This window comes from Eptatretus burgeri, chromosome 7, assembly GCF_056783735.1.
Source record: "Eptatretus burgeri isolate ZD-2024b chromosome 7, Ebu_testis_v1, whole genome shotgun sequence".
Taxonomy (NCBI): Eukaryota; Metazoa; Chordata; class Myxini; order Myxiniformes; family Myxinidae; genus Eptatretus; species Eptatretus burgeri.
In genome coordinates this window covers 2347449-2374873 of record NC_140967.1, presented here as the reverse complement: position 1 = coordinate 2374873, position 27425 = coordinate 2347449, and the positions used below count along the sequence as shown (strand labels likewise).

At 45.2% G+C, this 27425-nt stretch overlaps 1 protein-coding gene across 3 annotated transcripts in view; it reads right to left on the bottom strand.

Annotated features, from left to right (window-relative positions):
- LOC147022551 (zinc finger protein 462-like) overlaps positions 1-27425 on the bottom strand; it is a 322942-nt gene that overhangs the window by 51110 nt on the left and 244407 nt on the right. For all 3 annotated transcript variants that reach the window (XM_085887239.1, XM_085887241.1, XM_085887240.1), the window contains 3 exons: positions 26269-26450; positions 1395-1678; positions 1078-1186 (listed from right to left, as the gene is read on the bottom strand). In XM_085887239.1, coding sequence (XP_085743365.1) covers positions 1078-1186; positions 1395-1678; positions 26269-26450 — 575 coding nt within the window. The remainder of the gene's footprint in view (positions 1-1077; positions 1187-1394; positions 1679-26268; positions 26451-27425) is intronic.

Here is a 27425-nt window from a genome sequence, read left to right as displayed (position 1 = left end):
GGGTTGGCAATAGTGGAAGGAAGAAGAGGAGGTAGAGAAGTCACATGGTTACGGTGGGTATAAGGTGAGAAGAGAAAAGATTTTGTTTATTTTTTTTATTTTAAGACATGAAGCAGAGGGTATTGGAATAGTGGAGAGATTATGGTGAGGAAAACTGAAGATAATAAGTAGAAAATACAATAACACAATGGTGCACACAAAGGAAAGGGGAGGCCTCAAGGAAACCCGATATGAAAAGACCGACGAATAATCAGCAATGAACACAGGTTTTAAAACAAAACCGAACTACAAACACACAGTAAACACTGAAACGACAAAGTAACAGCAAAAATGCGACAAAAAATGACCGTGAAACTGATCTATGAGAAGGTCGGCTGGCAGAGATCCTGAGGGACGCCACCGCATAAAAGGGGTTTTGGGGTGCTTGAATGTTTTGGGCATGAACCCGTATTTAAAGGAAGAGGAGAGGAGAGAGGAAAGTTTGATCAGCTTCATTGCACATGACTTATTACTGTTTGTAATCGGATCAAATCCGTTCTATAAAAAGGTCCTTTGGAAATCCCATTTCAATAAGATTGTTAAACAGCTGATGAGTGCAACGAACACTGTCAAACACTTTGGTGTCACCAATGAAGGCTATCACAGTGTCACTGCCGATTCAAATCATTCAATGCTTGAAGATTTACTTGCATGTCATAGGGATCATCAGGTTCTGCAATTAAAGAAGATTGCTCCTCTCAGATTTCTGCATCAAGATAATGAGTTATCGTTAGTGGCATATCACATCAGGGTGGTCAATTTTTCCACATTGATCTATGGCTTATTGAAGAGTTGCTACATATACCATATGCAAGACCATTGGTAGAAATGAGTGGACGTTAACATCATCGAAGGAATTTCGAAGACGATGAAGAAATACAGTACATATAGCAGACAGGATTCAAACCTGGGTTCCTCAACCACTGAGACATTGGTTGTGATCGGAATGTTAATTAGGACAAACACCACACAGTGCATTCATTTCAATATTTTTCATGTTTATCAAATATTAAGATATACATGCAAACCAGATCTCACCTCCGACAGCATTTTCCGACTCTTGTGCTTCATCCAAACTTTCTGACTCTTCTTCTTCACTTTCTCCATCTGTGACCGGTTCTCGGAGAATTTCAAAGTTTCGTTCAACCTGTCCAAATCCAATCAAATTACATATTTCCCCTCACTTCTGGAAACATTAACCACCTCAAGTCTTCATAATTTTATGACAACATTCCAAAGAGATACAATCTTAAAAACACACCATCACAAATCCTACAATTACATCCTCCCTGACTAAAGATTCAAACATGTCGAAAATAATTGATTTAAATGTCCGTCAAGCTGAGTATCCTCACCTGATGCCTTCCCATAAGATGAGCAGTCAGCCTTGCACCATCCCTTTCCTCACGGCGACACAACAAACAGCGAGTTCTCCCCTCGTTCTCACCGTCACTTCCCTCGCCTCGTTCTACGCCGGCACCCATCGGTGCGCCCAAACCCCCGTGGCGCCGGGCACGGTGGGTGCGTAACATTTGCCGGGAACCACATGAGAAAGTGCACATTGGACACCGAAGAAGTCGCCCACGCAATGAACGAGGCACCCTTGAGCGCCGAATCTCAGCAGGCCAAGCACGTTCTTCTATGAAAGAGAAGAGAGTAAATAAGAGGTAATTAAATTAAGGCAGAAAGGTAGTGGGTACAAGACAATAACATAAGGGAATACCGAAAGAAACATATCAACTTGTTTAAAAGTAGAAATGTTTCAGGAAGGTTCAAATGTTTATATTCAAGCAAAAGAAGAGATCTTGCCAAAACCTTTGGAAGACAATCCATAAGGCAGGCCTGAGCATTAACAAGTGCCCGGGGCACCTCAATTTAGCATCGAGCACCCAAATTTTACAAGTGATCGGGCTTTGGATGCCTGGTCGAACACCCTCATAATCGCATCATGAATGTCAATTTTTACCCCAAATCTATGATCGAGACAAGGTATTTTGAAATCCACTTCGTCCGATGAAATGTCACCAAATTTAGGAGTACTAGTAATAATTCTCAAATGTACTAAATTTGCATGTGGTCTGCAGGAAGGTGCAGCAGACTTGCAAATAAATGAACCAACATGTGAAAACAATCGGTTCATTACGATCCACAATTTGATCACCTCTGAACTCTATCCAAAAGAACGTATGTTCTTATGATAAATCTTGGTGACGGATTGAGAATATTTTATCACCAGTATGGTGCATGAGGACGCCTACATCGGTCAGGCATAATAATGTCCATGTGGACGAGTCTGGAGAATGAGTCATATAACGTGCTCTGGGAGTCGGTCAGTCTCGTCTCCGAGAGAGGTTCAAAAATGTAAACAAAATCATGGGCTCACATAGTTCTCTCATTTTGGTCTTGTGCAGTTTCCTGGTCAAGTTTATTTATTCAGAATATTGAAATGAGCTTTTGAGGTTATTCCATGTATGACAGGCATTGCAGATATTTTGAAATTGAAGCACACTAGCAGAAAGCATTGCAAATATTTAGTCGGCCATTGGTCCATGGTGGATTATTAAACTTCATGCAATCATACCAACAGTGGAATGGAACTTTTCTGAAAGTCAACTTACTGGGAGATATTAAAAACTAGCTGGAGTATCCGGTACTGCCTGGGGAAAAAAGTACCCAGCTACTTGAAATTATTTATAAGATTGTATTTATAAGAAGGTAGTGGTTTCAGGAGGCGTCGAACATTGAAAGGCAATGGAGTTATTGGCCTCATGGTGGTTATCTTTTGCCTGCGGGTGGCGGCAACACTGTCTGAACACACATCCCAATATACACTTTATAGCAGCATTTAGTGGCCTCAAAACGGCCTTCAAGGCAACTTGCGGTAGCTTAAAACCGCACCCAGATACTGAAGTACCTACACCCAAAATCTTGGGCCTCTAGGTGCTATGGTTCAGCCGTAAAAGAGTAACGTACAAACGCATAAGCACACAAACACTTGAAAATATTTATAAGATACAATTATATCAATGAATGCACGACACTCCTTCAAGAGAAAAGTGCACCTCGTAACATAAAATAAAAGTGCAAAAGTGAAAAAAGAGACTGACCCAAAAAGACTCCCAGCAGTCATTGGTGTAAGAGGTTCTTCCACCAAGTACTGACCTAAGGGGACGAATACTTTTACAACCAGTGAATTTTGATTTGTACATATTTTTTGCAGGTATTCCTGAAACGTAACCTGCTTGAAATATAAGTGTTTTTTGATCTCTTGTTATGAATAAAAAAGTTCATTTGGAAAAATTGTTTCCACACAATTTGTTATTCACCTGAATGTGGGATTATTGGTCGGGGTGAATGCTTTTGTAGGCCATTGCATAGTTTTTGGCCCTATCTCTCAATGGAGAAGAAGCACGTTAAAAAATTCTTGAATCCTGGATTCGGATCTGGATCTTCGCCAAAATCGAAACAATTTGTCCTTGTCACACACCCCCAACCTGTGCACCAAGTTTTATCTAAATCCGTCGATAACTTTTTGAGATATCATGCTCACAGAAAAACAAACAAACAAGAAAGATGTCGTGCAGAGTATGCACGATACTTGTGAAATCCCTAAAACAAAATTTTCCATAAAAAAATAATTAGTGGTTAAATTCAGTAACCTGATATGCAAATCCTCATCAAATTTCAAGTCCATTGGATGAAAATTGACAATTTAAGAAATATGGCCTCTGTTGACCTTTTGGCCAATGTTGACCTCAAAACAATTGGTGGTTGGATTCAGTGACAAAATATGCAAATCCTGTTCAACTTTTAAGTCAATCAGATGAAAAATGCCGATTTTAGAATTTGACCTTTGACCACAAAATCAATGGGCTCGTCAGTTGTGAACACCACTGCAACTTGGTAATGTTACATGACGATCGGTTTTGAATTGTGACTCTGGGGCGATTGACAGACAACAAAACAGACAGACAAACAAAAATACAGAATAACAAAGTCGACTGACCAATATACTCGCAAAACTTCGATTTTGCAAGAAATAAGAAAAACATCACACAGAGCATGATATTTGCGGAATTCCTCAAGCAAATTTGACCCTAAAAATAAATAGTGGTTGACTTTGGTGATCTGATATGCTAATCCTCTTCAAATTTCCAATCAATCAGATTAAAATTGAGGATTGTAGAAATCCCACCTAAGTTTTCTGGCCCATGTTGACCTCAAAATAATAGGTGGTTGAATTCAGTGACGAGATGTGCTAATATTGTTCAAATGTCAAGTCAATCGGATGAAAATTCAGAATTTTAGGAATTAGACAAATTGGAAATCAAATGTGGAATTAAGAGATAGGTTAGGTAGAGAAAGTATAAGTGAGGTTATGCGTCGGGGTAGGTTGAGATGGTTTGGACATGTGGAAAAGATGTGGGTGGGTAGTTGTGTGAGGAGGTGTATAAATATGAATGTCAATGGAAGGAGAGCGAGACGTTGTCTGAGGAAAACATGGGATGTGTTGCTGAGAGATGATCTTAGAGTGAAAGGCCTAACAAGAGGGCCAGCAAGGGATAGTGCAGCCTGGAAATCAGCCATGAGGTGAACTACGGCTTACACATGCAAACATGGAAGCGGCTGTAAAACGATGATGATGATGATGTTGACCTTTGGCCTATGTTGACCTTTTGGCCAAAAAAGCAATAGGCTTCTTGCTTATGACGAACTTCACCAGGTGGTGAAGTTTCATGAAGATCGGTTTAAAATTGTGACTTTTAGGCAGTTGATCGACAGATAAACAAACAGACAGACAGGCAGACAGAATAACAGTCAATGGACCAATACAGTATACTTGAAAAATATTCAATTTTGCAAGTAACAAGAAAGACATCGTGCAGAGCCCAAGAGCTATAGCGAGGGCAAAGCGAAGAGCCTTCGAGGGCAAAGCGAAGAGCCTTCGAGGGCAAAGGGCAAAGCGAAACCCCTGCGCAGGTTCTTCCAACCTGCTCAGTGCCTTTTCCTTCATGGTCCAGTACAGTCTGTCATATTGTTAGACAGGAAGTTTTACCCCAATTGATTTGCTCCAGTTTATCCAGTGTTGCACTCTCTGTTCTGCTCGGCAGTAATCCGAGTGCATGCTGAGGGCACGGAACTCAATTGGTCGGCCAATTCAGTGACAGGTAAAGGGGATAGTGGATCCTGTGAGATGGCCGTTCAAATTGGCATCTGTGGTTGCTTCACAACTCACCGGGCCGTGGAGCTACCCACGGCACATCGACCTGCAGGACTGGGAGTACTTCCTCCCGTGGTAAGCCCCAATCTTTCGTGGTATTATCTGAAACAATATGTATGACATGTGTTGCATGAAATTAACATTTTTGTGTTTATTTTATCAGATTGTCACCTGCACTACAAGGCAATGTCCAAAGTAGATTGAATAGCAGATCTCCAACAGCCCAGCACATGAGCCACTACAGACACTGACTGGGACAATTGTATGCTCTGCCAAATGATCACTGATGAAGTACTTCATTGTCCAGCACACTTTTTATATATATATATATATATATATATATATATATATATATATATATATATATATATATATATATATATATTTTGTATACCTTGTCGAGGTTCGTATGAGAGCTAACACACAATGCACAGTGAGGGGGCATGAGAAAAGAGGGGCAGGAGTGGGAAGGACAAAACAGTGTGGAACAGAGACATTAGGAGATCTGTGGAAGGGAGAGAGATGGGGTGGGGAACATGGGGTATACAACAAGATGGATATTACAGGGACTTTTAGGAAGGAAAGCAGGGAATTTGAAGGAGGTGGGTTTGGGGTGGATTAACGGGGGTAGAAAAGATCGAGGATTTGGACAGGGGATGATAAGAGGTGGTGGTGAACAGCTGTTTTGAAGGCCTGGAGGGAAGAATGGGATTGAACAGAGTGAGGGAGTTTATTCCAAAAGGTGGGAAAAAAGAGGAATGAAAGAGTGAAGGTGAGCAGTTGTGCTGTATCACGTGGTTGGGTTTCATATATCATGACTCGCCCGCTAGGGGTTGTTGTAGTGTCCATCCGATCGGGCAATAAAGCGGAGTCGCTACTTCACTCTCGCGTCTGTCTGCACACCGGACACTACAATTGGTGACGAGGGTGGTTGATAACCAGGTCATGGCGCACGGAGAGGTGCCCGTTTTCATCGGGGACGATTTTGAATTGTTTTCGGAACAATTGGGGTGCTATTTCCATGTGAATGACGTGGTCGATGAGAGCAAGCAAAAGTCGATCTTGCTCGCCTCGAAGTTGACAGAATATTATCGACTGCTGAGTGATTTGGTGGCGCCGGACAAGCCCAGTGGGGACACGCTATCGTTTCAGGACATTGTGCAGAAGATGAAAGCACACATGGTGCAGGAGAAGTCATTACAGCTAGCTCGATACCAGTTCGATCACCTCGCAAAAGGTACGGAGGAGCGCGTCGCGGATTTTGTGGCGTGGGTGAAGCATTCGTCCATGGCTTGCAGGTTCATGGCAGAGGAGCGTCCGGCGAGACTTTTATTTTTAGATTTATTTCCGGATTACAAGATGCAAAAATGGTTTCGGCGATTCTACGGCAGAGGGATGAAGACATTACATTCAACTCGGCAGTCGACACTGCTACAGCTGTCGAGTAGACTCTCGGAGATGTTCAGGCCATCGCCGGCCACAGCATGCCAGATGGCCCAGGGGTCCAAACGGTGTCGCGAGCACCCCGGGACGCACGCACGACCTTCGGTGCGGGCCGGGGCCAGACGTCGCAACGCGGCCGCGCAAGCGGCGAGGTTACCCTGCGGACGTGTTTGGGATGAGGAGGTCGACACCTGCGGCGTGTGTGCCCGTATAAAAACACTATGTGTTTACATTGTCACAAGGTGGGCCATCTGAAACGTGTGTGCCGAGGGGCGTTGGCCACCGTTAAGGTCATGGACGGCGATGTGCGCGAAGATTCCGACGACCCGGGACAAGTCCTGCAACCTGTGCGAGGCGACCCGGGGTGGAATCTGCAGCCGATGATGAGCCTGTTTTCAATTGGTCCTGCGGCGACACGACCGATGACTGTGGAAATCGAAGTGAACAAAACGCCGATCACATTTCAGATTGATATGGGAGCGGCTGTGTCGATCATAGGCGAACAGACCGCGTGTAGACTCAACGGCCTGAAGCTTATCAGGTCAAACCTCACGCTGCACGCGTACACCCGCGAGAAGATAACGCCAGTCGGGATGGCAGACGTGTCTGTAGTCTACCAAGGCCAGGTCGCCGCGGTTCCGTTCTATGTGGTGCAGGGGAGGGGGCCATCTCGACTAGGCCGGGACTGGCTGACCCGCATCAGGCTAGACTGGGCCGCCGTTCACCTTGTGAAACCCATGCCGAGCCGATGGGAGGATCAGTTGGAGAAGATTCTTCAAAGACATCAAGGTTTGTTTTGCGACGACCTTGGGAAATGCAAGGACGTGCAGGCAAAGCTCTTCTTGAAGGAGGGGGTGGTTCCTCGTTTTTGTAAACCACGACCGGTGCCGTATGCCCTGCGGGACAAGGTCAAGGGTGAACTGGATAGGCTGGAGGCCTGTGGAGTGATTGAACGGGTGTCGTACTCAGATTGGGCCACCCCAGTCGTCACGGTGCTGAAACGGGATGGAGAAGTCCGATAGTGCGGGGACTTCAAGACCACGGTGAAACCGGAGCTCAGCGTGGAGCAGTATCCACTGCCGTCAATCGATGAGATATATGCACGGCTGGCAGGGAGTCAATACTTCACGAAGCTTGACCTGCGTGATGCATATTTTCATCTGGCGATGGATCCCAGGAGTAGCGACCTTTTGACAATCAACACGTGTCAAGGACTCTATCGATATACCCGACTCTGCTTTGGGATTGCTTCGGCCCCAGCCTTGTGGCAGAAAGCCATGGATCAGGTTTGCATGGGCCTGCCCGCTCAAACCTACCTGGACAATGTGCTCATTGCAGGGAAAACGGCGGACGAGCACCTTGTGGACATTGCCCAAGTGCTGAAGAAGCTGGAAGCGTGCAGCCTGCGCTTGATCAGGGACAAGTGCGCGTTCTTCAAGCAGCGCTTGGAATACCTCGGGCACATCATCATGCCGGAGGGGCTGTTGAAAGGCCCTCGGAAGGTGGAGGCAATTCAGCACATGCCACCGCCTCGCGACAAGACGCAGCTGCGCTCATTCATTGGTATGGCGCAGTATTACCAAAGATTCGTGCGCGGGCTGAGCTCGCAGCTTGCGCCGTTAAAGTGGTTGCTCAGGAAGGACGAGCGCTGGGCCTGGGGGCCTGCACACCAGACGTTGTTCGACCGCGTCAAGCGGCTGCTCACAGAGGATACGGTCCTCGTGCACTACGAGCCTGCCAGTCCGCTCTTATTGGCATGCGGCAGCTCTGCATACGGCATCGGGGCGGTGCTCTCCCACAGGATGGACGATGGGTCCGAGCGGCCTGTTTGTTTTGCATACCGGACCCTGTCCACAGCAGAGCGGGAATATGCCCAGATCGAGCGCGAGGCTCTCTGCCTCGTCTGGGGTGTGCGGAGGATTCATCTATACCTGCTGAGTCGGCATTTCACTTTGCAGACGGATCACAAACCACTTCAATTCATCCTGAAACCCGAACGTGGGGTGCCGGTGGTGGCGGCCGCGCGAATACAGTGGTGGTGTCTATTTCTTACTGTCAACATGCTACGATTTGAGTTCCGAAGCACCGAGAAGCATACTAACTGCGACGGTCTCTCGCGCTTGCCTTGCACGGAGGGTCCAGCTTCGTCTGAATCAGCCGACCGGGTTGATGTGTTTTCACTGAGCCAGGTCCAAAGCGGGCCGGTCACGGCCAAACAGGTCGCGATGGAATCGGCTCATGATCCAGTGCTCGCCCGTGTCGTTCAGGCGATTTATACGGGGAATTGGAGCGATCTACCTTCAACACCGGTATTTCACCCTTTCGCGCTACGCGCATCGGAGCTGTCGTTGACCCAACGGTGCGTTATGTGGGGAATGAGGGCAGTGATTCCACCGAAGTTCAGGCAGCATTGTTTGGAAGAACTACATGTCAGTCACCTTGGCGTCGTGAAGACCAAGAGTCTTGCTCGTAGCCTGTTGTGGTGGCCGGGGTTGGATAAAGACATTGAACAGATGGTTAAGCATTGCGCCACTTGTCAGGCAGATGCTGATAATCCGCGTCGAGCTTCGGGACTATGGCCGATCCCAGCCAGGGCCTAGCAGAGGGTCCATGTGGATTTTGCTGGTCCTGTTGAAGGCAAAATGTTTTTGATTGTGATCGATGCGTTCTCTAAATGGCCGGAGGTTGTAGTAATGCAGCATACATCGGCAAACATTACGGTAGAAAAACTGCGGACGATCTTTGATAATAAAGGAATACCCGAGATTCTGGTCTCTGATAACGGTCCGCAGTTCATCGCAGGCACATTTGTTGATTTTATGCGTCAAAACGGTTTTCGACATCTGAGGTCCGCACCGTATCATCCTGCCACGAACAGGCAGGCGGAATCATTTGTTCAAATGTTAAAACGGGCTTTGCATAGAGGGGAGGTTGCACCTGTGCGGAAGATGAAAGCACACATGGCGCCGGAGAAGTCATTACAGCGAGCTCGATACCAGTTCGATCACCTCGCAAAAGGTACGGAGGAGAGCATCGCGGATTTTGTGGCGCGGGTGAAGCATTCGTGGGTTTGGGGTGGATTAACTGGGGTAGAAAAGATCGAGGATTTGGACGGGGGACGATAAGAGGTGGTGGTGAACAGCTGTTTTGAAGGCCTGGGGGGAAGAATGGGATTGAACAGAGTGAGGGAGTTTATTCCAAAAGGTGGGAAAAAAGAGGAATGAAAGAGTGAAGGTGAGCAGTGATTCGTGATTTTGGTCGTTTTACAAGAACGGGGTTGTTGACGGACCTTGAGCGCCCTGCGGAAATATGGTGGGGACAAATCTCAGACAGAGCAGGGGATGAAACTGGAGAGGAGATGGTAGAAGACAGAAAGACTACCAACCTGCCTGCGGTGAGAGAGTGAGAGGCGCAAAGACCCAGCCTCATCGCGGAAGATGCCAATGATCTGAAATGCCTTGGTTTCCACAGCGTGAAGCCAAGAAAGGTGGGAGGCAGGAGCACCAGCCCAGAGGGGAGAGCAGTACTCCATCAGGCTGCAGACGAATGCTTTGTAAGTGGTCAGGAGCTCAGGTGGGCCGAGGAAGGACTGTGCATGACGGAGGATTCCCAGTCGGTGACTGGCTTTGGAGGCCAGGTTGGAAATGTGGCTTTCCCAGGAAAGATCATGGCAGATAGTGAGACCCAGAATCTTAAAAGAAAGGACTTCTTCCAGAGGATTGTTGAGAAAATAGATGGGGGGGGGGGGGAGAGTTCTAAAAGGTCCTTTCGGAAAGTCATAGTGCGAGTGTGAGATTTGTCCGGATTGAAAGACATGTTCCACGTGTTGGACCAGTTTGCGATTTTACACAGATCTGCAGTGATCGAAGAAGCTGCTGCTTGCCAGTGTGAGGGATGACAGATGGTACGGCAGAGGGTGGAGTCATCAGCAAAGAGACATAGAGGATTTTCCAGAGTCAGAGAGATCATTGATGAAAACCACAAAAAGAACAGGGCCCATAACGCTACCTTGAGGAACTCCAGCCTGGACAGGAAGAGGGGATGAAAGAACTCCATTTAGGGCCACACATTGACTGCGACAGGAGAGGAAGTCTGCGAGCCATGAGTGGAGATGGCCTTGTATACCATAGGAAGAGAGTTTGGTGAGTAGGACAGGGTGCCAGACCGTGTCAAAAGTATGTAATATGTCTGGGGATATGGCTCTGATTTCATGTCCAGCATTGAGGAACTCCATCCATTGTTGGGAGAGCAGAAGCAGCATATCCAAGGTCGAGTGACCTGGTCTGAAACCAAATTGATGATCGGAAATCAAGTCATTGGATAAGAGGAAGGATTTAATGTCTGAATCAATGATGGATTCCATAACCTTGCTTATGATTGGCAGAAGGCTGGTTGGTCTGTCGTTGCAGGGATCTGTTTTTGCACCTTTTTTATGCAGGACAGTCATGCTTGCTGATTTCCAAGCAGATGGTAGATGACCTTGAGCAAATGAGAGGGTGAATAGAACAAAGAGAGGGTGAGCAAGAGCAGAAGAGCAGGTTTTTAGGACACGTGGGCTGATGCCGTCTGGACCGGTTGCAGAATCTGAGTTGAGGTTTGACAGCAAGCTCTCCACCTTGTTAGGAGAAAAGTACATAGAGTCCAGGGACAGTTGCTTGCGACTGGGTAAGGTGCGTAGAGAAAGCGATGGGTTTTGGACACAAGATTTAGCTGCAAACACTGAGTTTAGGCATTCAGCCTTATCACGTGCAGTATCAGCAGTGCGGCCATTTGAGGTAAGGGAGGGGATGGAGGGGGAACATACACCAGAAACAGATTTGATTAGATACCACCAGGATTTTGAGGAGGGAAAGAGGTTTGAAAGTTCAGACTTGAGCTTGGAAAGATGTTGTTTTCTAGCTCTCCTGAGGGTAGATACACACTTGTTCTGAGCTTTATGGAGGGAACTGAGATTACCCTCAGTTGGGTTTGCTTTCCACAAGGCAAAGGCAAGTTATTTCAGGACAACTGCCTCGCCACAAGCTTCAGTGAAGCAAGGGCGGGAGGAAGGGTAGGATAACTGAAGAGGGGAGGGGATAAATCTGTGCATGAGAGAGCAAGTTTCTTTGAAAGAATTCCCAGGATGAGTTGATGTTGGAAAAAGTAGCAATCAGAGACCAGTCTAGAAGTTTGATGGTTGCTTGGAGACCCTGCCAGTCGGCTTGAGTGAAATGCCAGACTCGACGGCCCTGAGGTGATTCTCTGATAACAGCCAGAGAGATGTCCACTTTGACAAGGACGTGGTCAGAAGAACCGATTGGAGCGGTGGAAGAGCAGCAGATATTGTCAGGGAAATTTGTCAAACTCAGATCCAGAAGAGATAGAGTACCATTGGTTGAGATCCGGGTCAAGAAATTGACCGATTGATTTAGTCCCAACGAGTCGCAGAAAGCTTTTGCTGAAGTGCCATGACAGGTGAGAGAGGTACCCACACCTAGCCAACTGGCTCGGTGACAATTGAAATCGCCACATATGAGGAAGAGAGAGTTTGGATGAGAAGATGGAAGTTGGTCCATGTTTTTGGATAGTGTGGTGTAAATGGCGTCATCACTGTGAGGTGGACGGTACAGTACAAATATAAACATGAGGTGGGAGTGGAGGGAAGCCTTAGCCAGACGTATTCCTGGGGGTGTGGGGGAGTGAGGGCAGTGCATGGAGAGTGAGGAATAGAATCTTTGATGAAGAGAGCAACTCCTCCACCAGGACGAGGCTCAGTTCTGTCATACCGGAGGAGCGAGTAACCAGGGAGAGATACTTGGGAGTCAGAGACGTCTTGAGGGAGGAAAGTTTCTGTTCGGCAGACTATGTCTGGTTTGTCAGTGGCAACCTGTATGGAAAGATCTGAAAGGTTTGAGTGAAGGCCCCAGATATATGAGGTTCACACTGTTAATGAAGAGGGAGGGGAGGAGGCTTTGGGTGCAGGGAATGGGAGGGGAGGGGAGGTTAGGATAAGGGAGGAGGGGGGGGAGGTATGGAGAGTTGTTGAAAGAGTGTGGGATTTGCAGAATTTCTTGGGGAGGGGGCCGGATGAGGATGAGAAAAGGTTCTGTGTTGCTAGGGGAGAGGGGGGGAAGAGAGGGGGCAGAAGGCAGTTGAGGATTTGAGGAGGTGGAGTGATGAGATGGAGGTGAGGGGGCAGGGGAAGGTGGCAACGTTGTGGATGTGAGGGGGCAACTTTGAGAAGGGTGAATGAGGGGGTGAATGGTGGGAGAAGGGTGAGTGGGGAGAGTTGAGGGAGAAAGGTGAGGGGGGAGTTTTTGAGAGAGGTGAGAGGGAGGCTTGGAGGGAGAAGAGTGTGATGGTTGCTTTGAGAGTGAGGGGTGAGAGGAGTGATTTGGCACTGAAGTTGGAAAAATAGAATGGTTGATGGAATGCGAACATTCATAGCAAACTGTGGTTTTAAAAGTTTTAGGTCAGAGATGCGATTGAAGACCTTTCTTGATGGTTGCAATAAAGGCGAATTAAGAGAATGGAGAGAAGAAACGCTGTAACAGTTGGATTTTTAAGGCAAGCTGTGAAGGAAAGGTCGAATTGAGAGCAGTCTGTTGAAATAGAGAAAGAGTAGTGAAATATGATACAGTAATGATACACATGTGTGAAAGAGGAATTTGAAACAAGAATACCACACTTGAAACATAAAATGTGAAGGAACAGGGTACAAGAGCCTTGCAGAAAATATGTTGGCCTTCAAGAAGATATGTTGTTTGCCATCGAGTATTTTTTCCCAAATGCATGATGGTCAGTGCATCGAGGACACTCTTTGTAGCCATGAGGCCAAATGGCATGATAGTTGTAGACTGCGATATAATAAAACCAAACTTTATCGAGCAGAGAAGTGAAACAGCGCTTCAGATGGGAGTACTGATGCCACAAATAAATACACCCATCAAAGCTTGGTGCACAGTGCTGGCGATACAGAAAGATGCTTCTTTTGTAATCAGTCTGCAAAAGGTGCAGAGCCATGGCATCATGCCTCAACATTTGAGTTAGATGCTCAAGTCAGACACTTAACTGGGCATGTGCGCTCAACCAAACTGAAAAACAGGATCCTTGTATACTTTTGAGATGTGCAAGCTCGTAAGTAAGGCCTTGACATTTGGAACAGCACTGAGGAAGGCATATGAACAAGATGATGACAATGATCCCATTCATCTTGCACAGGCTGCAAAGATGTTAGAAGAGATCTGTTCAAGGAGACATCATTCACAGGTACCTTCGACAGCCTCTGCCAAGAATCATCAGTTCCAAACTCCTTGATGGCTTTGATTTCTATGATATTGTTTGGTCCTCACATCAAAACCCAATTAAGCTACTCATCATTTCCTCGGGCAACACTGACACTATCACAGTTAATGATGTTCAACAGCTTTGTGCGATGCCGTGAAGGTAGCTCCCGCACTCTCAGGCACATGGGAAAAAATGGATTCACCTCTTCTTCTGTATCTAGGTGTACTGATCCAATTAAAACTCCCAAGAACGAATCAGTGGATGGCCTGTTTGAGCTGGGACTATGCATCTACGACAGAGTACTGAGTATCTCTACAGATCTGGGAAATGACTTCTGTCATTTTGAGATGGAGAAAGCTGTATGCCTTCTGAAGCTCAGGGGAGGACTTTTCACCACTGTAGCCATAGACAACATTGACCATAACCCAAGGGCAACGATTGCTCGTAGGTCCTTTCTTGGAAGTGCAATATCCTCGTTTCAGCATTTCAGGACTGGGAGAACTGGAGTTTAGCAGATCACTCAGGCAGCAATGGAGAGCAGTCATTCCACTTCCAAGCAGGGCTTGGCCAAACTACTGTAATTGTACACCAATGTGCAACCAGTTACTCTGAGCAAGAAAGATCCATCTCCACCAAAGCTTCAATGGCCCAATAAATCAGATTGACAGTTCATATCACAGGGATATGCAAACTGAAGACAGGTGACTGGATCATGTCAGGCAAGTGGTGACCTTGGAAAAGATGGATGAGGATGAAAATCTCTCTTGGGCTGTACACCATGCCAGTTGCCATCAACCTGAGGAAAAAGCAGACAGAAGCACAGCAATAAGTTGTCCGCTACCCCTCTTCTAAGAGGCTAACTGAAGAGGAAATATGAAGAGGAAATATTAGGCTACCCCTATTCTAAGAGGCAATATGAAGAGGCTAACTCATGAGTTATGATTCGCCATTGCATGGATGTAGTAAAGGATGTTGTTGACATTCTTAACCTGGGCAAGTCCCCATCATCACTGCTGACCAAGCTCTGTACACAGTTGCCAAGCAAATTCAATGGAGCTGGACAGGAAGACATGGAGAAGATCACTTCATAGTGATGTTTTGAGGGTTGCACAAAGAGGTGGTTGCTTTCAAAGTGCTTGGTGACCTACTTGATAGCAGCGGTTGGACAGGTGCACTCACACTGGCCAATATGGCCTCATCAGGCAAAGCAGACTCATACCTGAAAGCAACGCATGTGACACGCACCCGTCATGCTCATCACATTACAGCCTCAAGCCGGCACATTCTCCTCCACAAGGCATACATCCAGTACAGCAGCAGCGTGGAAGAGGAAGAGGGTCCAAAGTCACTGGTAGATTGGTACAATGAAAGAGCCTAAATTATTCCACAGTTGCAGTTCTAGCTCACCATCCTGAAGTTTGTGCTTAAAATGATGATCTTTGTCAGATCACTAAGAGCGGTTGACTTCAGGCTCTACATCGATACTCTGTCACAGATGGCCCCTTGTTTCTTCTCACTTCACCACTCCAATTATGCCAGATGGATACCAGTACACATACGTGACATGGTCACTCGAGCAGATAAGCACCCTGCTGTATATGAGGAATTTCTCAATGGCAACTTTGCAGTCAGGAAGCCAGGACGTGCATTCTCAAATATCGCCATCGATTAAGCTCACGAGCAGTACAATGCTGGTATGAAGGGTGGTGGCGGTGCTGAAGGTTTGACAGAGAACCCTGCAGCTTTGCAATGCTGAATGGTGTCCATTCCAGAGATGGCTCGTGTGATTGAAGTTCCAGCAATCCATGGAGAGAAGTGAGAAAAGAAGGAAGATATTTAACACTATGAACGGACAAAAGTGTACAGGTGACATTGTTCACTCATGTGAAGGCACTCAGCAATGTGATTGAGGAGATGGGAAACAACAATTGTGACTTTCTTGTCCGAGACACGAGAAAACTAGCTGATCCAGCTGTCGTTGATATGGCACGCAAGGTCGAGAAACTGGGCAGAGAACAGTATGAAACATTTGTCAATGAGCGTCTTGTTGACCAGGTACAATCCATCAAGGATCCCATTCAATGGAGCAGCCCCCTCTTCAGTTCACTAGTGCAGGATAAGTCAAAAGCTAAACATCAGTTTTCATCCACGTCCTGGTTCTTCCCGACATCTTTGTTTCTTTCACATTTTTCTGATTTTTTTTCACAATTCTCTTTATTCATTCTAAATCTAGCTTTTTCTTATTTTTCATCTCTTTTACTCTATTCTTCTCTTTCATTATCTTTCTCTCAGGAGAAGAGAATTCTTGCAGAAAGTTTTCTGTCAAGCTCACTTGGCTGCACCTGGATGGGTTTGAGGGTTTGAGGTTTGCGGAGTAGCGGCTGAAACCTGAAACCTGATTCCTATCCAGGTTCCTCCTGATTACTCCATTTTTGCTCTTTACTTCTTCGGGTTCCTTCTTGGTCTTCCCTTTCATCTGTGAAGAGTGACTGATCACTTTTCTCCAGTTTGCACTTTTTGTGTGAAACTCGGGATGGAGACCTTGATTAATTATATGCACATGAAAATCAGGCATGTCCACCATCACTCTCAAGTATGAGCAAACTGAGGTTTGGAACCAAGTAAGACCTTGTGAATGTCTATAAGAGCCAATTCCTCCATCAACAAGGGATTCCACACTTGCAGCTGTACCAGATCATTTAGTGGATAAGAATGATTCGACTACTGCAGAGGCTGTGATTTTGAATGGAGTAGCTATTGTGAACATGCTGAAGCTTGGCACTGCATGCACCTTCTGAGGATACAGCCTAAATATTCTTGCCTTACATCATATCACAGCTGCAGCATGCATACAGGGTAGATCTGGTATGGGATGAGTATATTCCAGCCAGTCTGAAGACATACACACGCAGTAAGAGGGGCAAGGGAAATCGCAGGAATGTGGAATCTACTCCCAGACCCAGAAACTGGCAGGAGTTTCTAAGAAATGACGACAATAAAACGGAGCTGTTGTCTTTCTTGAGCAAACAAATGGCAGCCCTTGATACTGATCATCAGCACAGTATCACAGACCACAACACAAAGATGTGCTCTGCACCCAGCCTAGGGACTTCACTGGCCTTTCTCCCTGCACTCAGGAGGCCGATACAGGCATCTTCATACATGTATAAGATGGAGTCAACAATGGCTATTCCAAGGTGACGATCCGCACAGTTGACACTGCCATGCTGGTGTTGGCCATAACAGCAGTTCAACTCATCAGTATCATAGAGCTGTGGGTTGCTTTTGCCACAGGAAAAGACTTCAGATACCTCCCCAGTCCATGATATGGCAGGTGATCTTGGGCCTGAGAAATGCAAAGCCTTACCATTCCTACACACATTCAGTGAGTGTGACATGGTATCCTCCTTTGCCAGCAGGTGTAATATGTAAGAGGAATGTGTAGCATGTATGGAAGGCATTTGATGAGGTTACACCACCATTTGGCACTTTGGCAGCCACTCCCAGCACTGTTGATGACCACCCGGGGGTGCTGGAGCGCTTTGTTGTGTTCCTCCATGATTGTGCTAGCAATGAGGTGAGGGTGAATGAGGCCTGGAAGCATCTGTTCTCTCAGAAAGGCAGGTCTATGGATGGCCTCCCCCCAACACAGGCTGCACCTTATGGAGCATACTAAGAGGACTTCTTCCCAAGCAGATCATATCTGGGCACAAATGTTGGAAACTGTTCCCAGGTTTCCATCCCCTGGTGAATGGGGTTGGATGCAAAAGCAGGATGGAGGCTGGTAAGTGAAGTGGACAGCTCTTCCTGAGACTTCTCGTGCCTACCAGGAACTACTTTGCTGTGGTTGCAAGAAAGGTTGCAGAGGGCAGTGCAGACGTGGGAAGGCTGCTCTGGAGTGGACTGTTCTCTACCTGTGTGGAGGCCGATGTGACCGTGATTATGGAATTTTTCCATATGTGCAACACTCATGTACATTGTATATTTTCTATAGCCATAAGTTGACACGTTGCAGCTGATTAAAGAGCTGTACAAATAGTTATTAGCATAATGCTGCCAAATTGTTGTGCATTCACTTTCTGTTATATTTGGTTAAATGTAGGTTTAATTTACGTGAGCATCACAGAAATGATTTTGTTGTGTTCGAAAGAAATTTGCATTCATAAAACACGGTAGTTTAAATGTACAGGTAGTGGACAACAAAATGGAAATACCAATGTAAAGTCACTTAATAAGGCATTGGGCCACCACATGCGGCCAGTACGGCCTATACGCGCTGTGGCATAGAGTCCACCAGCATCTGGAATTCTGCATGATGGATGCAGCACCATTCTTCCACAAGAAAGTCAATCAACTCACACTTGTTTTATGGAGGTGGAAAACGCTGTCTCAGGTGTCATTCTAGAATATCCCATAAATACTCTATTGCGTTCAGATCTGGTGACTGAGAAGGCCATGACATATGGATAACATCAGTGTCATGCACATCTAACTATTGGGTGACCACATGTGCTCTGTGGATGGGGGTATTGTCATCCTGGAAGACACCGCTCCTGGTAGGAAAGAAATGCTGCAACATGAAGCGAAGATGATCACTCAGTGCCATTAAGTGGTGATTGGCATTGATCTTGCCTTCTAAAGGAAAGACTGCACCCAAATCATTTCAGGAAAATGCACCCCACAACTTTACAGAACCACCAGAACCCTTCACTGTTGGAACCAAGCACTCAGGGTTGTAGAGTTCTTTAAGTTGGCGCCACATGTGCACTCATCCGTGAGAACATGGTGAAGGATGATTCATCTGATCATACCACATTTCTCCACAAATCGGTAATCCATTGCTTTTGCTTTGCAACACTGGACTTGCAAACATGCATTGCAAGGTGTGATGAACGGGTTGTGCACTGCAACTCGTGGTGGTATCCCGCTCTGTGGAGTTCTCGGCGGGCCGTTTTTTATGAAACTGGCTGCTCGTGCCCCAGGTTGAACTTCATAGTCAATTGATCTGAGGTTGCTCGCCTGCTTTACCTTGCACTTCAAATTCATGCATGGATAGCACCATCCTGGAGTATACGCTTCCACCCACTGTCACCCTTGGCTGATGATGTCTTTCCCTCAGAGTTTCATGCCGACATCACCTTCATCGGAGTTGCTCATCAACCATCAGCAAGTTGAGCTGTCTGTCACTGAAGCTCCTGCCAAACATGCCCCAACAATCACCTGTCTTTCAAATTCACTGAGGTCTCCTCTTGGATCCACACGAGCCATAATTATAGGCAACCAGGCCTGTGCAGCATTTTTATACATGACTGTAAGCATGCTGGGATGTAATTTGCTTAATTAACACATGTGGTACACCTGTGTGGAAGCGATTGTTTTCAATATACATGATGTCCCTGCATTTACCCAGGTGTTTCCCTTTTTGTAGTCCACTATCTTTACATGCTATAGAACTGACTCAAGAGCTCATGAAAGACATTTATCATCTTTCAAAATAAAAAATATATATAATAAGACTGGTGTGCTATAATCTGAAGCCAAACAGTTAACATATATTATTGGCTTAATGTAGGGAAATTGATTTAATGATGAGCAAATACCACCTGTCGCTTTGCTGAAGGCAATACCAGGAGAGAGAGGGTGGGTGAGAAAGATGGGGGTGAAAGAGAGGGGGGGGGGAGAGAGAGAGAGAGAGAGAGAGAGAGAGAGAGAGAGAGAGAGAGAGAGAGAGAGAGAGAGAGAGAGAGAGAGAGAGAGAGAGAGAGAGAGAGAGAGAGAGAGAGAGAGAGAGAGAGAGAGAGAGAGAGAGAGAGAGAGAGAGAGAGAGAGAGAGAGAGAGAGAGAGAGAGAGAGAGAGGCAGAGGATGGGAGACAGAAGAGGAGGCAGAGAGGAGGGGAGAGTGAGGTGGGTGAGTAAAATAGAGAGGAGGGAGAGTGGGCGATGAGGGGTGAGGGAGCGAGAATGGGGGCAAGGATGGTGGGGAAGCTCAGAAAAAGGGGGATCGAGGAAGGGGAAGAGACAAAGAAAGAGAAGGGAGAGAAAGTGGAGTGAGAAAAAGGGAGAGAGAGAGTGTGGGTGGGGGGAAGGAGGCGACAAGAGCAGGGAAGGGGGGGTGAGAGTGACGTCTCTCACTACACACTCCAGGAGGGAGGGTGCGAGGAGGGGGTGGGAGCGAGAGATAGAGAGGGAGGGAGCAGGGAGAGGAAGAGGTGTGGGAGAAGAATGCTGCACTTTATTAGGAGGGAGGAGTGAGGAGTGGATAGACAGAGAGAGGGAGAGAGTGAGGAGGGGGGAGGGGGGAGGGGGAGAAAAAGGGAGAAGGGGAGGGGCGGGGGAGAAAAAGAGAGAGAAAGGTGAGGAGGGTGGGAGTTAGGAATGAGAATGTTCTGTTCTGCTTTATGAAGAGGCACGAATGCACGCACGTGCACTTCTCTATTTACATCATAGATGTGTTCCTGGAAAACATTGTTTAAATTGAAATAATGTAAATCAAACTTCAAAATCCCATTTACTTTTAAATGTATTAAATGGGGAATGTGTTCCTGACAGAAAAAAAAATTGAGTAGAAATTTTTCAGAGTAAATTCATTAAAATACAAGGAGCGGTACATCCAAAGTACACAGCCCCCATGCCAAATAAATAAATAAATCCTCCAGCACGTGACGTGACAATTGGGAGGGAGCAGTGTAAAAAATTACCCCCGGTTGGGGGTGACAGTCATCTCTGAAGCTCTGAAGATGTGGATCTCTGATCGGCTTAGAATAGCTTCGATGTCGTCTTGTCTTTTGGTTCAACATACAGACGAAAGCCCGGGAGTAAAAAGGATAGAAAACCTCAGAAATCAAACTACATTTCTGAGTTATCCGGAGATAGATTTCGAAAATGGTTGATTTGGAACATTTATGATCAATGTGTCTTCAAAAGGATAGAAACCGGACCTCAGAAATCAAACCGCATTTCTGAGTCATAAATGGCAGATGATATTTTTCCAACGATTTTTCCAACTTTGAAGACACGTGACTCGATAACCAGGAAGAATTTTAAAAAACCGGCCTGACCAAAATTTAGATATTGTTCCATATTATCAGAATCCGAAGAAATTTCGAAGATCGGATCACAAACGGCAGAGGAGATAGATTTGGAAAATGGATGATTTCGCAACTTTAGAGTGGCCTTGACTTTGACCTTGACCTTCAATCATGTCAAAAGTTATACCGTCGTGCATCATTCATCGACCCCTACCTACATACCAAGTTTCATCAAGATCGGGCGAATTTTATTTTGACCATATCACATCGACGATTTTTCCAAATTTGAAGACACGTGACTCGATAACCAGGACGAATTTCAAAAAACTGGCCTGACCAAATTTAGATATTGTTCCATATTATCAGAATCCGAAGGAATTTCGAAGATCGGATCATAAACGGCGGAGGAGATCGATTTTGAAAATGAACGATTTCGCAACTTTGGAGTGACCTTGACGTTGACCTTGACCTTCAATCGGGTCAAAGGTCATATCGTCGTACATCCCTCATCAACATCTGCCCACATGCCAAATATCAAGAAAATCGGAAGAAAAAAAATGGGGACGTACGTACGTACGGACGTCCATACAGACGGACGGACATCAATACTGGTTTAATTAGGTCATCTCGTCAGAGATGACCTAATAATTGATCGATTTATTGCATAATTAAAATAAATAAGTGATAATCGTAAAAATAATCAATTTCTTAATCAATTGGCTGATAGCATACCTAAACCACCACTGTGCTTTGGTAAAAACATAATTTTTTTTTCATCATCAATTAACCGATTAATTACTTAATTATTATCTATTTATTAATTACTTATTTATTTTATTTCTCATCTGGGCAATATCCCAGGCACCTTTTGAGCTAGGAAGCTGATATTTCTACATGACAGTGACCAAGTGATTTGGCTGCAAAGAGTATTTTTGATTTATTGATTAATCAATCAATTGATTAATTATTCATTTTTTTGATTAATTACTTAATTTTCAAAACGTTTCGGATTCAGATGAAACAGTGGTGGTTTAAGTATACTATTTGGCAATTGATTGAGAAAATAATAATTTTTCAATTATTGTTTATTTATTTTAATTCTGCAATTAATCAATCAATTATTGTACACCACTCCCTCCCAATTCAGACTCCATGTGCTGCAATGCGGCATCACCGGGCACCGAAGGTGCGTCAGCGATGTCGCGCGCTGGAGGATTTGTGATATATTTATTTGGCATGGGGGCGGTGTACTTTGAATGTACCACGACTTGTTTTCCATTGTTTGATGAAATTTTCTACAATCTATGCAATGTCCCTTCTTTTCTATAGTTTGCCACATTGCACATACCATACAAACAGGCCTTTTCTATGCCCATGGAATTTTTCCCAAGAATGTCCCTTCTTATTTATTGTCTGGCATTTTCCACAAGCTCAACAATGTCCCTTCTTTTCTATTGTCTGGCATTTTTAACAAGCCATGCAACATCCCTATTTTCTATTGTTTAGCATTTTCCACAAGCTATGCAATGTCCCTTCTTTTCTATAGTTTGGCATTTTCTAAAAGCCATGCAATGTCCCTTCTCTTCTATTGTCTGGCATTTTCTACAAGCTCAACAATGTCGCTTCTTTTCTATTGTCTGGCATTTTCTAAAAGCCATGCAATGTCCCTTCTTTTCTACTGTTTGGCATTTTCTATAAGCTCAACAATGTCCCTTCTTTTCTATTGTCTGGCATTTTCGAAAAGCCTTGCAATGCCCCTTCTTTTCTACTGTTTGGCATTTTCTATAAGCTCAACAATGTCCCTTCTTTTCTATTGTCTGGCATTTTCGAAAAGTCATGCAATGCCCCTTCTTTTCTACTGTTTGGCATTTTCCACAAGCCATGCAATGTCCCTTCTTTTATATTGTCTGGCATTTTCTAAAAGCCATGCAATGTTCCTTCTTTTCTCTTGTCTGGCATTTTCCACAAGCCATGCAATGCCCCTTCTTTTCTACTGTTTGGCATTTTCCACAAGCCATGCAATATCCCTTCTTTTCTCTTGTCTGGCATTTTCCACAAGCCATGCAATGCCCTTTCTTTTCTACTGTTTGGCATTTTCCACAAGCCATGCAATGCCCCTTCTTTTCTACTGTTTGGCATTTTCCACAAGCCATGCAATGTCCCTTCTTTTATATTGTCTGGCATTTTCTAAAAGCCATGCAATGTTCCTTCTTTTCTATTGTCTGGCATTTTCGACAAGCTTAACAATGTCCCTTCTTTTCTATTGTCTGGCATTTTCTAAAAGCCATGCAATGTCCCTTCTTTTCTATTGTTTGGCATTTTCTAAAAGCCATGCAATGTCCCTTCTTTTCTATTGTCTGGCATTTTCGACAAGCTCAACAATGTCCCTTCTTTTCTATTGTCTGGCATTTTCTAAAAGCCATGCAATGTCCCTTCTTTTCTATTGTTTGATGACATTTTTTACAAGCCATGCAATGTCCCTTCCAACTCTAACCCTAACACTCGGTGTACTGGAGTTAGAGCGGAGGGTGGTGGGCTCTTGACAGAGAAATCCAAAGTGAAGGCCCACTGGGCCGGTTACTTTTAGTGGCTGTACCAGGCTGACCCAACAGCTCTCGAGTTGGATGTCAGCGGTGTAATTATCCCCATTTCTGACTCTCCAATGAACTGTGTACCACCTTCGTTTGTGGAAATATAGGCTGCAGTGAAACCATTGAAAGGGGGTAAATCTTCCTGCATCTGTGGCTTCCATGCTGAACTTCTCAAGGCTGGTGGAAATGCTGTACTCATGTCATTGCATGCAGTTCTGTGCTCTGCCTGAAACACAGGCATCATCCCAACTGACTGGAAGAGGGGCCTTGTTGTCCCTTTCTGGAAAGGGAAGGGTGATCACCAAGATTGCAACAACTACCGAGGGATGATTCTGCTTTCAGTGCTGGGCAAGGTGTTTGCTCGAATAATTATTGAGAGGGTTTGCCACCATCTTCTTGAGCACCAGCATCCAGAGCAGTCAGGCTTTACGCCAAAGAGGTCAACAATTGACCGTACCCTTGCTCTTCGGGTCCTCACCGAATGCTGACGAGAGTTTCGGCAGGGGCTGCTTGCAGACTATGTTGATCACTATAAAGCGTTTGATTCAGTGAATCGGGATGCCCTCTGGAAAATTCTTGGTCTTCATGGGGTGCCACCAAAACTGATCGATCTAATTTCTGAACTCTATTCTGACACTGAGAGTGCTATGAGATGTGCTGGTTCCATCTCTGACATATTTCCAATTGTTACTAGAGTTCGTTAGGGGTGTGTACTGGCCTGCACACTTTTCAGCACTTGTATGGACTGGATTCTGGGGAGGATGTCGGAGAGATCAAGCTGCATTGCATCTTTTGGGAATGTCAAGATCTCTGACCTTGATTTCACAGATGATGCAGTAATCTTTCTGGAGATGCTGGATATCCTGATTGGGCCATCGAGGCACTAAATGAAGAGTCTGAGCCGTTGGGATTACGGGTTCCCTGGGTCAAAACTAAGATCCAGGCTTTCAATGACATTTTGGTTGCTACTATCCTGTCTGTGCCTGTTTGTGGTGAGGATGTTGAGGTCACGGAGAGATTCATTTACCTTGGCAGTGATATTCATGTCTCCGCATGTTGTGAGCCAGAGGTCAACACATGTCTGGGTTGGGCCGAGGGAGACATGGATTTACTGGATCATGGAGTGTCGCGCAGTCGGTATCTATGCAGGAAGATGAAAGTCTGAGTCTTTAAGTCCTTGGTCCTTCCAGTCTTACTCGACAGATGTGAATCTTCGAATCTGACCTGAGAAGGAGACTGAACTTATTCAGAATCAGATCTCTTCAAAGAATCCTTGGCTATCGCTGGTCAGACTTTGTGTTCAATGAGCGGTTGCTGAGAGAGACTCTCCTTTGTAAAGTTACAATGTAATGTCCTCAACGTTGATTGGTTGAGAGAAATAAAGGATGGGATCACCTGATTGGTGAAACCACAGAGCATCATGAATAATGAGCAGGCAGATATGAACCATCATGAATAATGAATAGGCAGAGATGAATCAACAAAAAAAAGTCTCCAAACATCCCTATCCTGCACTGGATTATTCATGAATTTCAGTGCCAGTGTGATGCTAGGTGTGTGGGTCGCACATCTTTGAGATTGAAGGATCGCATTGAACAACGCGTCCATTTGTGGACCAGACGGGGTCAGTCATCCAAACAGAGACAACCAACTCGGGCTTGTAAGAATATACAGAGAACCACATCTGCTACCGACTCCTTTCTTCCATCCTCTGCTCTTCCCTTGCTTTCTCCACCCCCCAGGTTTCAGAAGGGTGCACACAGTCCACCATCAACCGCCTTCTGGTGAAACTCCCAAAGTCCACAATCACTGCTCACCTCCACTCATTTGCTACTTTCTTCCCAAACTAATTTCCACATTGTCTTCATTCACTTGCTTCCCTCTAAATCTTCAACATAGCTGTTCACCACCACCCCACCCAAAATCATAATCCTCTCTACTCCCGTTACCCCTCCTCACCCCCACCCGAAGCTCACCTCCTTCCAAATTTCTGAATTTCCAGTTTTTACTTCCTGAGTGTTTGCTTCTGTATCCATCTTGTCCACCCAAGCATCCTATCCTACTTCCTTTCTCCCCACACCCATTGTTTGTCGAAGTTTCCCTCTATTTTGTCGTTAACTCTGTTGTTGGTGTCCCCACCCCCCCCTCTCCCCTCTCCATTGGTCCTTTTATTATTTTGCGCCGTAATCCGTTCAGTGTTCAAGTTCTTCCAGGAGCCTTGACTCTGTATACTAAATAGTCAACGAGTCAATGCCGTTGGATCTTGTGGAAAGAGCCAATGGTGTTAGAACACAAGAGAAAATAGTTGAGTTGCTAAAGGGATCAGGAAAGTATTGTGTGTGGGATGAAGGGGAGTATTCTTATTCACATAACCAGGGAAATGCATTTTAAGGAGGTGGGTATCACGTGAAGATGAGGAAGAAGAGCAAGAGTGAGCAAAACATGGGGAAGTACAGGTATCACGTCTTACTTCATTGCCTGATCAAGTACCAAAAGGCAGAGAAACAAAGATGTACGAGACTTACAGGTACAGTAATGGAGAGACGGACATTTAACAATGATTTAATGATTAGAATAAAAAAGGTGCGCAGAATTTATCCTAGTGACAGAACTTGAGACTACAAGTGAAACTACAAGTGAGAACAAACAAGTACCATGGCAATAAATAAACAAACAAACCTCTGTGCAGCAGGACATGAAGAATCAGATTGTCCTTCTCTTTTGAAGAGTAGAGGCAAAATGGACATTGGAACTCTGGATTTGGCTCTGGATGGGAATCCATTGCTTCACCCTCGAAAGCTTCAGCCCCAGACCCTGGAACTCCACGATGACAGGAAGTGATATGATCCTCAAAAGCATCTCTAAAGACAGAGACGGATGGAAACATACGTGAAAAAATGGACAGAAGCTTCTCTTAACTCCATCAACAACATTCAGCTAAAGGTCATATTTTTAAGAATACTGGCTGAATAAAAATATCAATGATTTCAAAACAATAAAAAGTGCATCATGCCAAAAACTGTTTGGAAAGGTTTCCACATTTTGAAGTAATGTTATTGCCTCTTCGCACGAGATACAACATTATATTTTGCTCTTTGCACTACATCCAACGCCGTTGGCTCTTTGCACTCGATGCAACATGATGAGCCCACATCTTGCACAGCGGAAGATGATTTTGCAATGACGTGTGTGTGTGTGTGTGTGTGTGTGTGTGTGTGTGTGTGTGTGTGTGTGTGTGTGTGTGTGTGTGTGTGTGTGTGTGTGTGTGCGTGTGTGTGTGTACCTGTCTGGGCCATAACTCTTTTACCATTTGAGCTTTTGTCATGAAATTTTCAACAAAGCTAATGAGAATATGGTGGCCAAATTAATAATTTGGTCAAAAGGTCAAAGGTCAGCATCGCATAAAATAATCAATTTTAATCCAACTGACCTGAAATATTAATTATCATTTGAGCTTTTATCATCAAATTTTCAAAAAAGCTTTATGAGAAAACGAAGAAAAATGAATAATTTGGTGAAAAGGTCAAATAAAGGTCAGCGTCACATAAAAGTCAATTTTCACCCCCATTGACCTGAAGTTTAAAGAATTTGCATATTGGGTCAATGAAGTGGTCCACTAATTAAAAGCTAATCTAAAGCTACAAGCCAAAACGCCAGCGGCTCATCGCGCTGGATACAACGCCAGCGGCTTGTCGCGCTGGATACAAGCCTTCAGAATTACCCTTTGGAATAACCCTTTAGAAATACCTTTTGAAAAGACCCAAGAGAATAATCCTTTAGAACAGTGGTTCTTAACCTTTTTAAGTGCCTGTACCCCTTCAGTTTTCATAATATTT